The 16,188-nt window shown below is 40.7% G+C and overlaps 1 protein-coding gene across 1 annotated transcript; it reads right to left on the bottom strand.

Moving 5' to 3' along the window:
- Positions 1 to 10,976: 10,976 nt before the first annotated feature.
- On the bottom strand, positions 10,977 to 14,784 carry LOC143925455 (gamma-crystallin M1-1). The gene is made up of 3 exons (XM_077449989.1): positions 14,632 to 14,784; positions 13,567 to 13,809; positions 10,977 to 11,302 (listed from the first exon to the last, which is right to left on the bottom strand). The coding sequence occupies exons 1-3, from the start codon at positions 14,638 to 14,640 to the stop codon at positions 11,021 to 11,023; spliced, it is 534 nt and encodes a 177-aa protein (XP_077306115.1). The 5' UTR covers positions 14,641 to 14,784; the 3' UTR covers positions 10,977 to 11,020.
- Between the last annotated feature and the right edge of the window lie 1,404 nt (positions 14,785 to 16,188).

The raw sequence follows: 16,188 nt of genomic DNA, 5'->3' as shown, positions 1-16,188 counted from the left end.
TACAAACTTTTTTTTTTTTGCACCAAGTTGTCACTAAATGATATATTGCTCACACATGCTATGGGCATATGTGAAATGACACCCCAAAATACATTCTGCTGCTTCTCCCGAGTACGGGGATACCACATGTGTGGGACTTTTTGGGAGTCTAGTCGCGCACGGCACCCCGAAAACCAATCACCACCTTCAGGATTTCTAAGGGTGCAAATTTTTGATTTAACTCCTCACTACCTATCACAGTTTCGAAGGCCATAAAATGCCAAAATAGCACAAACCCCCCCCAAATGACCCCATTTTGGAAAGTAGACACCCCAAGCTATTTACTGAGAGGCATGTTGAGTCCATGGAATATTTTATATTTTGCCAAAAGTTGCGGGAATATTACAAACTTTTTTTTTTTGCACAAAGTTGTCACTAAATGATATATTGCTCACACATGCTATGGGCAGAAGTCAAATTACACCCCAAAATAAATTCTGCTGCTTCTCCCGAGTACGGGGATACCACATGTGGGGGACTTTTTGGGAGCCTAGCCACGTACGGGACCCCGAAAACCAAGCACTGCCTTCCGGATTTGAATATAAAATGCTATAAAAAACAAACTAACCAGAGTCACCCGTAACACTTATACGGTGATCAGTGGTGAAAGGGTTAACTAGGGGCAATCAGGGGGTTCAAATTTTTATTAGGTAGTATATGGGGGTCCCTGGCGCTATATAAAAACCTGACGGGGAACCTAAATAACTAACTGGCTAACCAGCGTCACCAGTGACACTTATACTGTGATCGCTGGTGAAAGGGGGTGAAAGGGTTAACTAGCGGCAATCAGGGGGTTAAAACCATTATTGGGTAGTATATCGGGGTACCTAGCGATATAAAAACCTGGCGGTGAACCTAAAAAAATAACTAGCTACCTAGCGACACATGCAGCGATCAGAAAAATGATCGCTTAGTGACACTGGCAAAAGGGGGTGAAAGGGTTAACTAGCAGCAATCAGGGGGTTAAAACCATTATTGGGTAGTATATCGGGGTACCTAGCTCTATAAAAACCTGGCGGTGAACCTAAAAAAATAACTAGCTACCTAGCGACTGTAGCGACACTAATGCAGCGATCAGAAAAACGATCGCTTAGTGACACTGGCAAAAGGGGGTGAAAGGGTTAACTAGCGGCAATCAGGGGGTTAAAACCATTATGTGGTAGTATATCGGGGTACCTAGCGATATAAAAACCTGGCGGTGAACCTAAAAAAATAACTAGCTACCTAGCGACACATGCAGCGATCAGAAAAATGATCGCTTAGTGACACTGGCAAAAGGGGGTGAAAGGGTTAACTCTAGGGGCAATCAGGGGGTTAAATCTTTATTGGGGGGTGATAGGGGGCTACCCTGGACCTAACACTAACTGTCCTGACAGTTTTTACTGTCACAACTGACACTGAATGCATTGATCAGTAAAGAAATGATCAATGCAATCAGTGACACTGTGACTGGGGGGGGAGGGGGGGCGATCGGGGGGGGGGGGATCGGGGGGGTTTGTGTGCCTGTGTGTACCTACATGTCAGTGTAGTGTTGGTGCACACTTACTATTAGTCTTCTCCTCGTAGTCCGGTCAAAAAGACTGCCCCGAGGAGAATGACATCACTTCCTCCTTCCTGTGTAAACAATACACAGGGGAGGAAGCTTCTCATTGGCCAGGAGCGATCCAGAAGGGGTGGCCGAAAACCAACGGCCATCCCCTCATCACGGAGCGCTCCTGGACCGAATCGGACCGCCGTAAACAGCGGGAGGGGGTCCGATCGGACCCCCCACCCGCTGGAAGGCAATCACGTAGATGTACGTGATTGTGCCTGCCTGTGCCATTGTGCTGACGTACAATGGCAATACGGCGGTCCTGAAGTGGTTAATGGACAATGTTTTTTTATCATTTTTTTTTCTATTGTAGGTTTTTGGCCACAAGGCAATGTTTCCTTCACTTCACCATTACCTTTGATGGGTGTGAGCACGATGGCAAAAGTGACCCAGCAGACCTGCTTTGCCCTGTGGGAGGAGTTACATAATAATGTGATGGCTCAGCCAATGGAAGAAATGTGGGAACAGGTGGCTAACAAATTTTGGGAAAAGACTCAGTTTCCAAATTTTATAGGAGCCCTAGATGGAAAACATGTCCAAGTGAAAAAGCCAAGTGGAAGAGAGACTAGGCACAGTGTAAGAATAGGTAGAAGAGGGGGAGCTGCTACATTAGTGGAGTGGTACATTGATGGAACAGGAGGAGTGGTAATTGAAAAGTTTCCACCTGGATTATTTAAAATGAATGATGTTGGCATTCCACTCCTTTGCGTGACCCTACAGGCCAACACATTGTCATACATGTTCTCCATGCACTGCTTCTACTGCTAGGAACACTGGGCTAACCAAGTATCCCCATGGTTTCCCTCAAAGGGCCATTTTTGTATCTAGGGTGTGCAGATTTCAGCAGTGTGTTATGTACAGAGTGCAGGGGTGTGCTATGTGCAGAGGGTAGTTTCAGCGGTGCCCTATACACCGAGTGCAGGGTTCAGGGGTTCGCTCCATACAGCGTGCAGGGTTCAGGGGTGCACTCTGTAAAGAGTGCAGGCTTCAGGGTGTGCTGTGAGCATATTTAGGAGTATGCTATGCACAGTGTAAAACCCCAATGGAGTTGGGGATCTTACACCCAGCAAAACTGGTTGTAAGTGCCACATGACAAGGCCTGGTAGGTCTTGTGTTTGTTATATGTGAAATAGAGAGTTTGATTTGTTGACTCTTTTGTGAATGCGGTGCTTTAATTAACCACTTGCTTACTGGGCACTTAAACCCCCCTCCTGCCCAGACCAATTTTCAGCTTTCAGCACTGATGCACTTTGAATGACAATTGCGCAGCCATACAACACTGTACCCAAATGAAATTCTTATCATTTTTTTCCCACAAATAGAGCTTTCTTTTGGTGGTATTTAACCACTTGATCACTGGGCACTTAAACACCCTTAATAACCAGACCAATTTTCAGCTTTCGGTGCTCTCACATTTTGAATGACAATTACTCAGTCATGCAACACTGGACCTATATGAAATGTTTGTCCTTTTTTTCACACAAATGGAGCTTTCTTTTGGTGGTATTTAATCACCGCTGGTTTTTTTATTTTTTGTGCTATAAAAGAAAAAATACAGAAAATTCTGTAAAACAATGAGGTTTTCTTTGTTTCTGTTATAAAATTTAGCAGATTAGTAATTTTTTCTTCATAAATTTTGGCCAAAATTTATACTACTACATATTTTTGGTAAAAATAAGTACAAATTGGTGGATATTATTTGGTCTTTATGAAAGTTATAGAGTCCACAAGCTATGGTGCCAATATCTGAAAATTGATCACATCTGAAGTACTGATGGCCTATTTCAATTCTTGAGACCCTAACATGCCAGAAAAGTACAAATACCCCCCCAAAATGACCCCTTTTTGGAAAGAAGACATTCCAAGGTATTTAGTAAGAGGCATGATGAGTTTTTTGAAGTTGTCATTTTTTCCCACAATTCTTTGCAAAATCAAGATTTGTTTTTACTTTTTTTTTTTTTTCAGAAAATTGTCATATTATCAGTTTGTTTCTCACACACAGCATATGCATACCACAAATTACACCCCAAAACACATTCTGCTATTACTCCCGAGTACGGCGATACCACATGTGTGAGACTTTTACACAGTGTGGCCACATTCAGAGGCCCAACATGCAGGAAGCGCCATCAGGTGTTCTGGAGCACCCAGGACAATTCTGACATTTCTCTCCTACATGTAAAAATCATCATTTATTTGCTAGAAAATAACATAGAATCCCAAAACATTATATATGTTTTTTTAGCAGACACCCTGGAGAATACAATGGTGGTTGTTGCAACTTTTTATCTCGCACGGTATTTGCGCAGCAATTTTTCGAATGCTTTTTTTTGGAAAAAAAACAGTTTTGTGTTTAAAAAAAAACACAGTAAAGTTAGCCCAATTTTTGCATAATGTGAAAGATGAAGTTACGCTGAGTAAATAGATACCTAACATGTCACTCTTCAAAATTGCACACACTCGTGGAATGGCGCTAAACGTCGCTACTTAAAAATCCCCATAGGCGACGCTTTAAATTTTTTTTACTGGTTATATGTTTTGAGTTACAGAGGAGGTCTAGGGCTAGAATTATTGCTCTCGCTCTAACGTTCGCAGTGATACCTCACATGTGTGGTTTGAACACCGTTTTCATATGTGGGTGGGACTTACGTAGGCGTTCGCTTCTGCATGCGAGCACATGGGGACAGGGGCGCTTTAAAAAAATAAAAAAATGTTATTGTTCATTTTACTTTATTTATTTTAGTTTGACATTTTTTTCTCCAAAAATACATTTTTTGATCACTTTTATTCCTATTACAAGGAATGTAAACATCCCTTGTAATAGGAATATGGCATGACAGGTCCTCTTTACAGTGAGATATGGGGTCAATAAGACCCCACATATCACCTCTAAGCTGGGAAGCCTGAAATAAAAAAAAAAAAGATTCTGGCTTTGATCGTATTGGCGAGTCAGTAGAAGCACCGGAGGGCGGCGGGAGGGGGGGGGGATGTCTATGGCTGGGTATTGCAGGGTATCACCGACTATGGCTGGGTATTGCGGGGTATCTCCGAGTATGGCTGGGTATCTCCGAGTATGGCTGGGTATCTCCGGGTATGGCCATTTATGGCAGGGTATTGCAGAGTATTGGCAGGGTATTGCAGAGTATTGGCTGGAATTGTACTGCAGAGTATTGGCGGGTACTGCAGAGTATTGGAGGGTATTGCAGAGTATTGGCGGGTATTACAGAGTATTGGTGGGTATTACAGAGTATTGGCGGGTGTTGCAGAGTATTGGCGGGTGTTGCAGAGTATTTGTGGGTATTGCAGAGTATTGGCTGGTGTTACAGAGTATTTGCGGGTGTTGCAGAGTATTTGTGAGTTTTGCAGAGTATTGTCTGGTGTTGCAGAGTATTTGTGGGTATGGCAGAGTATTTGTGGGTATTGCAGAGTATTTGCTGGTACTGCAGAGTATTGGGGGGTATTGCAGAGTATTTACAGATGCAGCCCACAGCGCTGCTGTCACCGATCTCTTCCCCCTCCGCTGTACCGATCGGTACAGAGAGGGGGAGGGAGGAACCGGCATCATAACATGACGCCGGTTTGTTTACAAGTGATCACTCCATCATTTGACGGAGCAATCACGTGGTAAACGGCCGCGATGAGCCGGGTCCAGGGGGCGCGCAAGAGCGGAATTCTGGGAGGACGTCATATGACGGCCTCCCAGAGTTAAACAACCGCCCTGTAGCCGTCATTCGGCTATGGGCCGGTTGTTAAGTGGTTAATTACAGCTGGGAGTTTTATTTTTTGTTAAACAAACAAAAAAAGATGCAGAATAAAAAAAATATAAAAAATCATGTTTAATAGTATGTTACAACATTTTGCAAACAGGTCATTTTTCTCCTTCATTGATATTTGCTGATGAGGCGGCACTGGTGGGCACTGATAGGCTGCACTGGTGGGCACTGATAGGCACAGTTAAGGTGGCACCGATAGGCACAGTTAAGGTGGCACTGATAGGCATAGTTAAGGCGGTACTGATGGGCACAGATAAGGCGGCACTGATAGGCAAAGATGGGCACAGATAAGATGGCATGGATGGGTGGCACGGATGGGTGGCACGGATGGATGGCATGGATGGGCACTGATAGGTACCACTGATAGATGGGACTGATGGGCACTGATAGGTGGCTCTGATAGGTGGCACTGATGGGCAGCACTGATGGGCACTGGTAGATGACACTGATGGGCACGGATATGTGGCATATGAGGTGCAGCACTGTTGTTGAGGCAGATTGTGGGCACTGATAGGTGGCACTGTGAGCACTGATAGGTGGCACTATTGGCACTGATGGGTGGCACTATGGTCACTAATGGGTGGCACTATGGGCACTAATGGGTATCACTGATGGGTGGCACGTTTCCTATAATTAGGTGGCACTGGCAGGGGGCAGGTGGGCACTGATGATCTGGCCGTGATCGGGACTGAAGTCCCTCTCACGGCCGCCGGTGATCGGCTTTTTTTTTTCTCCTCGCGGTGTCAGCACGAGGAGGAAAAATAGCCGATTACCGGCTCTGTTGTGATCACATGATCAGCTGTCATTGGCTGACAGCTGATCACATGGTAAGGGGTCGGGATTGACCCCTTGCTCCGATCTGTGATCAGGCGAGTCTCATAGACTCGCGCAGGCCGCTCGTGCACGGGACGACGTCAATAGACATAGTCCCGGCAAAGCAGGTCCGCGCTATAGCCGAATGACGGATCTCAAGCGGTTAAGGACGGGGCCTCTTTTTAAGATGTGTTGTTTACAAGTTAAGAACAGTTTTTTTTTGCTAGAAAAATACTTAAAACCCCCAAACTTTATACTTTTTTTCTTACACCCTAGAGAATATAATGGCGGTTGTTGCAATACTTTCTGTCACACCGTATTTGCGTAGCAGTCTTACAAACACACTTTTTTTTTTAAATATACTTTTTTGAATTAAAAAATAAGACATCAGTGTCACGCTTCAAAGTTGCGCCTGCTCGTGGAATGGTGACAAACTTTTACCCTTAAAATCTCTATAGGCGACATTTAATAAATTCTACAGGTTTCATGTTTTGCGTTACAGGGCGAGAGCGAGAATTATTGCTTTTGCTCTGCCAATCGTGGCGATACCTCGCATGTGTAGTTTGAACACCGGTTTCATATGCAGGCACTACTCACGTATGCGTTCGCTTCTTCTGCTCGGTGGGACAGGCGCGTTTAAAAAAAAAAATTTTCCTTGTTTATTTTACCTTTTATTTATGTTTTACACTGTTTAAAAAAAAAAAATGTGTCACTTTTATTCCTATTACAAGGAATGTAAACATCCCTTGTAATAGAAAAAAAGCATGACAGGACCTCTTAAATATGAGATCTGCGGTCAAAAAGACGTCAGATCTCATATTTACACAAAAATGCAATAAAAAAAAAAAAAGATGTTGTCATTTAAAAAAATGAAAAAAAAAATTGGCCCTTTAAGAGCTATGGGCGGAAGTGACGCTTTGACGTCACTGCAGTGTCATGGAGACATATGAGGGCCATCTTCCCCTCACTTGTCTCCATGCACAGCCACGGGAATGATCCGATTGCTTCCACCACTGCCGACGGCTCCAGTAAGCAGCGGAAGGCACAAGATCGATAAGTAAGTGATCTCACAGTGAATCCGCCGCAGAAACCACTTTTATCTTGTACTGGACTGCCGACTGAACACAGCAATACCGGGGTTATGGCAGCTAGCTGCTGCCATAACAACGATATCTGTCCTCAAAATTAGGATGTATATCGGCATGATGGTGGTCTGGAAGTGGTTAAGTGTCATATTTATGCATCTCTCAAACAGTTTTTAAGTTGTTGTAACCTTTGATGTTTTGGCATTTGTCTAGACCAGTCAACACAGCAAGTGATCAGCTCTCGAAGGTTGTGTATTAGAATTGATGATCGGACAATCAATCCAAATGCGTTTTTTTGTCTGATATTCTCATTGTGTGAACTAGGCATAAAGTATGGGGTGATATTTAGATTTTGTAGGCTCTTCCCCATAAGTTCTGTGCCTTCTTTTTGAAGGCTGTTATTTAAATTAATTGGCTTTTTATTGGATTCAGGCTGTATCGATTTTTTTCACTGGTCACAGTTGCAGTTCCCCTTCAGGTACACTTACTTGTTTGGTTCGTGATGTATTGATGTGGCAGTGTGTAATTGGTTTTGGGGTTATTTAAACCCATGTTGGGGTTTAATGTACAAGAATGCACAGCATTCCAGCGCATTATTACACATTACTGTTTGAGTTTGATCTCCTTTGGGCCCCTTTTGCACTGAGGATTTTTGCAACGGCTTTTGCATTACAAAAAAGTGCCTGAAAAGTTCAAGGAAAAAGATTCCCTTTAAAATCAATTAATGCTTTCACACTGGGGCAGTGCACTTGTGGTGTGGTGATGCTTGCAGCATCTTTGAAGCAGGCTTCGGGAGCTAAAAAAAAAAAACACCAAAAACATTGGGAAAAGGCTCAAAAAAGCCCACAGCGTTTTTTGGTGCAGTTTTTGAGTCACGTGTCCTTTAAAAATCGCACCGTTAACTCCAAACTCAAAAGCGCTGAAAAAGCACCTCAAAAGCTCTGCAAAAGTGCTACAAAAGTGACACAAAATCGCTCAGCTTTTTATGGACAGGTTTGACACAAACCAGTGTAAAAGGGGCCTTGCTGTGGGGCTTGAGATCCCCACATCCATTCTGTGCTCGCAGGTGCCATGTCTCTCTCCTCTTCTTCTGGGTCAGCTGTCCTCTTGCTTTACCCACTGGGCAGGCACTGATGATGTAGCCTCCCACAGATGCACAGCACACTGAAGTTACATTATCTTCCTACTTACTACCTACAATGTACAGAACAGACCTAAAAACTCTCTTCTAACTAAAGATCCTACCTTCTGCCAAATGTTTAGCTTTTATTCCACCTTAAGGAATAACTGTGAATAGGTGTCTAGTAATAAAATCCAGTGAAAATATATTCAGATAATATTGATTGAAAGGGGGAGCTGGTATGTAATAATGAGTCGCTACAATGTCATCAGCCATTTTCACAAAATTCCTAACAAGCAATGCAAATTTCAGATCATTTAAACGAATCTGCTTCACTGTTGGTCCAACCCAAAAAGATTTTGGAAAATTTCCAACACCAAAGCAAAATTATTGAAGGTATATAGATAGTATTTTTTTCAGCCACAGTTTTTATTATATACATATACTGTATATATAATTAATATATATGATATATATATATATATATATATATATATATATATATATATATATATATAAACTCACTACACAGTCTATAATGTCTAAACAGCTGGCAACAAAACTAAGTACACCCCTAAGTGAAAATTTCCAAATTGGGCCCAAAGTGTCAATATTTTGAGTGGCCACCATTATTTTCCAGCACTGCCTTAACCCTCTTGGACATGGAGTTCACCAGAGCTTCACAGGTTGCCACTGGAGTCCTCTTCCACTCCTCCATGGTGATATCACGGAGCTGGTGGATGTTAGAGACCCTGCACTCCTCCACTTTCCATTTGAGGATGCGCCACAGATGCTCAGTAGGGTTTAGGTCTGGAGACATGCTTGGCCAGTCCATCACCTTTACCCTCAGCTTCTTTAGCAAGGCAGTGGTCGTCTTGGAAGTATGTTTGGGGTCATTATCATGTTGGAATACTGCCTGCGGCCCAGTCTCCGAAGGGAAGGATCATGCTCTGCTTCAGTATGTCACATTACATGTTGGCATTCATGGTTTCCTCAATGAACTGTAGCTCCCCAGTGATGGCAGCACTCATGCATCCCCAGACTATGACACTCCCACCACCATGCTTGACTGTATGCAAGACACACTTTTCTTTGTACTTCTTACCTGGTTGGCGCCACACATGCTTGACACCATCTGAACCAAATATACGTTTATCTTGGTGTCATCAGACCACAGGAAATGGTTCCAGTAATGCATGTCCTTAGTCAGCTTGTCTTCAGCATACTGTTTACAGGCTTTCTTGTGCATCATCTTTAGAAGAGGCTTCCTTCTGGGATGGCAGCCATGCAGACCAATTTGATGCAGTGTGCAGAGTATGGTCTGAGCACTGACAGGCTGACCCCCCACCCCTTCAACTTCTGCAGCAATGCTAGCAGCACTCATACATCTATTTCCCAAAGACAACCTCTGGATATGATGCTGAGCATGTGCACTCAACTTCTTTGGTCGACCATGGCGAAGCCTGTTCTGAGTGGAACCTGTCCTGTTAAAGTGCTGTATGGTCTTGGCCACCGTGCTGCAGCTCAGTTTCAGGGTCTTGACAATCTTCTTATAGCCTAGGCCATCTTCATGTAGAGCAACAATTCTTTTTTTCAGATCCTCAGAGAGTTCTTTGCCATCAGGTGCCATGTTGATCTTCCAGTGACCAGTATGAGAGAGTTAGAGCGATAACACCTGCTCCCCATTCACACCTGTGAACTTGTAACACTAACATATCACATGACATTGGGAGGGAAAATGGCTAACATATCACATGACATTGGGAGGGAAAATAGACATTTTCACTTAGGGGTGTCACTTTTGTTGCCACCAGCTTAGACAATAATGGCTGTGTGTTGAGTTATTTTGAGGGGACAGTAAATTTACACTATTATACAAGCTGTACATTCACTACTTTACATTGTAGCAAAGTGTAATTTCTTCAGTGTTGTCACATGAAAAGATATAATAAAATATTTACAAAAATGTGAGGGGTGTACTCAATTATGTGAGATACTTTGTGTATATATATATATATATATATATATATATATATATATATATATATATATATATATATGATATAGTATATATATTTCCTTCATGTGTGCATGTTAGGTTTTCTGATATGTACTAGTAAATATCATGTGCTAGTATGCAGTGCTAGTCATACTAGCACAAATATCATGTGCTAGTATGACTTACCTGTCAAACACAGTCCTCGATTGTTGCACTGTCACCGCTCTTTGGCTGTGTAAATGGCTGGGTCATGATGACATCAGTACTTTGGAGTCACCATCGCACCACAGCACTCTTTGCATGCACAGCACACTCAGTATGCGCTGAACACAGAGCATACTGCACATGCACAGTGACGTCATCGGCTGGAGTTGATTTGAATATCTATGGCACAAGTTTAGTAGATTTTCACGGTACCTAAAGGTTAAGACTAATTATGAGCTTACCTGTAGGCAACACGGCTAAAATAACAGTTCATCTACCCCTTTAACAAACTGCATCATACATGTCATTTTTGATTTTGCGCATAGCTCAAATTTAAGTCAAGCACAGAGTGTTGTTTGTCATCCTTTTATTAGCACAGGATACAAGAAAAGCTTTTTAATAAGGCTCCAGGACACGACGGAGAGACCCAACTTTTGGAGTTTGGGAGCCCCAGTCAGTAAACCTTTTATATTCACCAGGTCTGAGAAGATACTGCTTGCCTTTGTAGTTGGGGAGCTCATAGAATATCCAAAAACCATCTAGTACATTACAAGAGTGGATTTCATGGGAGCAGAAGCGGTCATAAACATTTGGACAATCTTCAAGGAACTCCATCATTTCTCCTTTGCAGTCACCTCTTTCATATACTCTGAGTTTATTAGTTCCAATTCCTAGGTGCTATAATAGAAAACAATTAATCGATTAAGTAAGTTGCATTTTTACATTAAATTACTTATGAATCCTCAGACTGTCTCAGGATATCAACAAAGACATTTGTTTGAATGAAAAAAAATGCAATTCTAACTCAAATTTGTAGCTCCAAAAATTTATTTTTCAAGTTTCCTGCAAAAGAAGATCAAGATTACTGACCTGCCCAGTGGGTAATGAATGATTTAGAATTCCAAATATTAGTCATTATAGATAACTAAAGAGAAAACTTTTTGTTTTGGATAGAAAGTGGAAAGATTTGAACACCTGTTGGGTCTACATTATTGCCTGAATCCATGCTAAGGAGATTCACTCTGTCTTTGCCACAGTTAGGAGAATATATCCAGGATATATTCAGTGGTTTCCATACTTGGTCTATAGAGCGTGGGGCTCCCATCCTGAATTTGATATCTATCCAGTAAGGACTGTAAATCCTGAAGTAAATTTGTGACTTTTGGATTAATTGAAATGTCCTGTAATAGTTTGGGAGGTTTTGGACTCCCAATTCTACAGATAACTTGGTGGCATACAGTGTGGTGCTGAAGAATCTGCATACACTAGAGCCCCATATGAATTTTTATAATGCAGAATGTATTTTTTTTCAGATCCATTGCTGTGATCCTTAAGAGGAAGGTTTTGAAGTGGTATAAGATATTTGCAACATTGCCGGGTTTATTGTGGCTTCTCTACCCATCTATGAGAGTGATATAATTTGTTTTGCTAAGTGTAGATCTACTGTGTCATTGATTCATTTAATTCCCAGATAAGTTAATAGGTCAGTTGATGCAGAAAAGGGGAGTCATTGATTTGTGAGGTCGGTTAAGTTGAGTCCTAACATGTTTCCAAAATCTTTCCAAAATAATAAATCATCTGGCAAGAGTACACACTTGTGATATACAGTATGTCTCCACAGACAACACCCTTTAGATCTGATTTGTGAAAAATAGCTATAGCTAGTGTTTCTATGTCTTTCATGAACAGGAAAGGAACAGAGACCACCCTGTCTTGTGTCTGTTCTAATGTTAGTCTTTTCAGATATATTCTCTGCATGGTAATGGTAACCCCATCTACCCAAAGCATGGAAGTGGTGTTCTTCTAATTGGGTCTGGGGCATTTCTGTTGAGTTCAAATTTTACTTGATGTTTGTGAACGCATTGTTCTGTGAACCTGGCAATTATGTAGGCTAATATTTTGGTCAATAATTTTAAGTTAATGTTGATCAATTATATTTTTCTATAATTTACAGCATTTCAGGATTCTTTATGGTGCTTGAGCATTTTGCAAACATGAGCTTTGTTTGAATCATTGTCCAAAAGTGGCCACTATCTCAATGCATTCAAGTATTCGACTAGTTGGGGTACAATCTGTGTCAAGAACATTTTGGAATATAATGCCATTAAATTGTTACTACTGCCAAGAAACTTGGATGGTTTAGACTGTTTGATAGCCATTGAAATTTTTTCCCACCATTACCCCCCCCACCTCCATTTCCAAAGTCTGCTTATGATCTTTTGAGGAGCTGAGTTTGGGAGACCTGCAAATAATTTATATATGGGGTTTGGTGCAATGCTGTGTAAAGTTTGGAATAATATAAATATAATTTATTAAAGACAGATCAGGGATTTTGAATGAGCGGGCCATTCTTAACTTTAGGAATAGCAGATTGGGGATTATGTTTCTTTGCCAGAAATTAGCCTTTGCAATCTGTGTGGCAATAAAATCTATCTATTGCCATCTGAGACTATTTTTTAACCTTTATTGGGAGACATTTGTTAAATTGTAGCCTGGTCAATTTCCACTTTGTTTCTGAGATGTTTGTTTAGATTTCATTGATATTTTCCTGACTTTAACTATTGAATGCCCCATAAGAATATTGTGATTATGCATTCCAGAAAGAGAAAACAGGACCTTTAGATCATAGCAATGCCCACGCTGACCAGGACAGGAGGTGAGAGGAAACCACCCAAAAAAAAAAAAACACAGACAGAACAACAAATCAAACAAAACTGACAAAGTATCTAACTCTTATTCACTTCTTCCAGGAGCAAAATAAGTTTTTGATGGAATTTCAGCTTAAAGTAGCTGCAATGGATCACAATAGCAAAAATACATGCCACATACATTTTTGTTTCACTAGCATACAATTATATGCTATAAATATACCATATTTTGCATCTAGTTGTTTATGACCATTATATTGTTAATTAAGTGACTGAATCCATTATACAACTCACTTGTGAGAGTAAACGGCAAGACCTGATAGAATCATTAAGTCCTTGCCACTGCTGATAATCAGGATATTCTCCCCTTTTCAGGAAATACTGATGTCCCATGTAATTGGGTCGCTCATAAATCATCCAGCAGCCATTCTCCACTCGAACAGAGTTACAAGCATTAAAATTGGGTTGCAGATCAGGGTTATCATTTCTGCACTCATAGGAACGACCCTGGAAGTTTCTATCCTCGTAGAAAATTATCTATTAGGGAAAAAAAACACGAAGAGAGAAAAAAAGAGATGAAAAATCATTTAAAAAACATAAGGCAAGATTTACTAAAATGGGTGCACTCAGAATTTGGTGCAGCATGGTAGCCAATTACCTTCTAACTTCAGCTTGTTCAATTAAGCTTTGACAATAAAACCTGGAAGCTGATTGGATTCTATGCAGAGCTGCGCCAGATTTTGCACTATGCAGTTTTTAGTAACAACACCCATAATTACTAAGACATATACCTGGTTGAATTTTCTTAGATTATATATAACACACATTAGTGCTTCTATTTGTTCAATGCTTAAATATCAGCGAATGTTGTTCAAGAAGGTTGCGCGTTTGGTGTAATATTTTACTCATTCTAATTACATTTTATTTGACAACATAGATAAAGTAGGATTTGCCAAATGAATTTTACTTTTGCCCTGCAAAAGACCACTTAAATATTAGAAAAATAATATTTTACATAAAAACGAAATACTTTCACAAGGGATTCCTGACCTTTTGCACCAATTTTCGTGACCTTTGCACAACAATTTTTTTTTATAAATATACCCCTTAAGGGAGTCTTATTAAATATGTGTTTACTTCAAGCACACTTGAATGGTAATTTTTCAACCAAAAAATAGACCATTCCTGCATATTGTAAGATTTTGTTGGAAACAAGCCTTTGCAATCCAAAAATACTCCTGGTAATAAAGCAAAGTTTCACACTTTAATTCACTTATTAATACTGATCCTGTTTTAGTTTATGTATCTGTAATTGTATGTTTAAAATAACCTTTTCTAGATGAATAAATATGTTTTTACCTTCCCCATTCTTGCAGTTGTCTGTGGATGTGCCACCCCAAATGTGTGGCTTTTTATGGGATAACTCCTGTGCTGTATCTGCAGAAATAAAAGAACAATGATAGCCTGTTTTTGTTTAGTAAGATGATTTCCCCCCTCTGTCTTCCTCTGTAATGCTGCTCTCACTGGACTGTCAGCTTCACTGAATGTTTAGTCAACTTGACACTACGTTCTGGCACCAATGTAAGGGAAGCATCGGCTGTAGCATCATTTTCTGTTTTGGAAGTGGGACAAAAATTATTTCCATGATTCTACATATCTGCTGTATACTTTTTTATACCGTTTTGTTTTACAATAGTTTAATACAAAAGTAGAACTAAGATAGCCTTTTCCTCCCCCCAGGAGAGGATGCTCACGCAAATCGATACATATCATTGTAATGGGTCAAAAAGAGCACCAAATGAAAAATCCCTAAGAGTCCAAAGTCTTTATTACTCAACTGGGTACAACAAGCAGGGCGAAAGACATTGGTTTAGTGTGCAGCAGCTGTCCAGCGCAGAGTGAAAGGGCCCTTATGCAAAAGCATTTGCTAAATGCTCAATTTCCCTTTGGAAAATGTTTTTAACAGTATTAATAATGTCAGGGGCACAATTTTGGAGATATTGTGCATGTGAAGTTGCCTTTAGGTTTTTCGGCTCTGTAGACTAATTTCTCACAAAGAATGTTATTATTGTCTCTTGATAAAAAAAAGGTACAAAGATACGGTCAAAATGATCACTAAGGAGGAGGAGATGGAGGAAATGCTTCCTTCTGCTTTCAGCAGACTTCACATCTCAGGCTAGGCGCTGTCACCTGCGTAGAGCTCAATGACTGAAGGCACAGTTTTTGTGAGCATTATACTGTTGCTATGTTTCATATGTCAATAATGTATTCTTGTGGAGTTGTAATATCATTGCTAAGTCCACTTTAAAGTATAGTGTTAGGAAATGTGGAACTATACCACCAGAAAGTTGAAGTTAATGAATTCTAAAGCTGGTTTAACATTATTTGTGTGTGTATTGGAGTATCTATTTAAAACATTAATTCAACACATTGCATTTCTAAAAAATATTACAATGTAGCGTTTTATAAGAATTAGCTAGTTATTCATTGATTGCTACCTCCTGATTTGCCTTTTTATAGGCAGGCACAATAGTCAGCTTTCATTTGCTTTACAATTTTGTTGTGCTGACTTTTATATTGTAGCTTGTACAGTGAATGTGTGATAGAGCATTGTATAAAAAGGTCTGCTGCTTTAGCAGAAAACTAGCAGAAACTATGTTAACATTAACTATGTTAATATAGTTTCTGCTTGTTTCTGCTACTACAATCTGCATGGTTAGATCATCCAAAAACTTGACATTAATGGAGATAAGCAGTCCCTGCTGTTTACATACAACAGCTGATACTCAACTATAAGGGTAAAATGCAGTGGCATAACAATAGCTACATTAGCCCACGCACGCAGTGCAATAGGGCCTGGGAATGGAAGGGGGATCCATTGAAGGTGGCTGTTTAGGCAATTTAACCACTTTCAGC

Source organism: Lithobates pipiens, unplaced genomic scaffold (genome assembly GCF_037356315.1).
Source record: "Lithobates pipiens isolate NorthernLeopardFrog02 unplaced genomic scaffold, aLitPip1_a1.2 Scaffold_22, whole genome shotgun sequence".
Classification (NCBI taxonomy): Eukaryota; Metazoa; Chordata; class Amphibia; order Anura; family Ranidae; genus Lithobates; species Lithobates pipiens.
The sequence above is the reverse complement of the archived record's forward strand: the minus strand, read 5'-3'. Positions and strand labels throughout refer to the sequence as shown.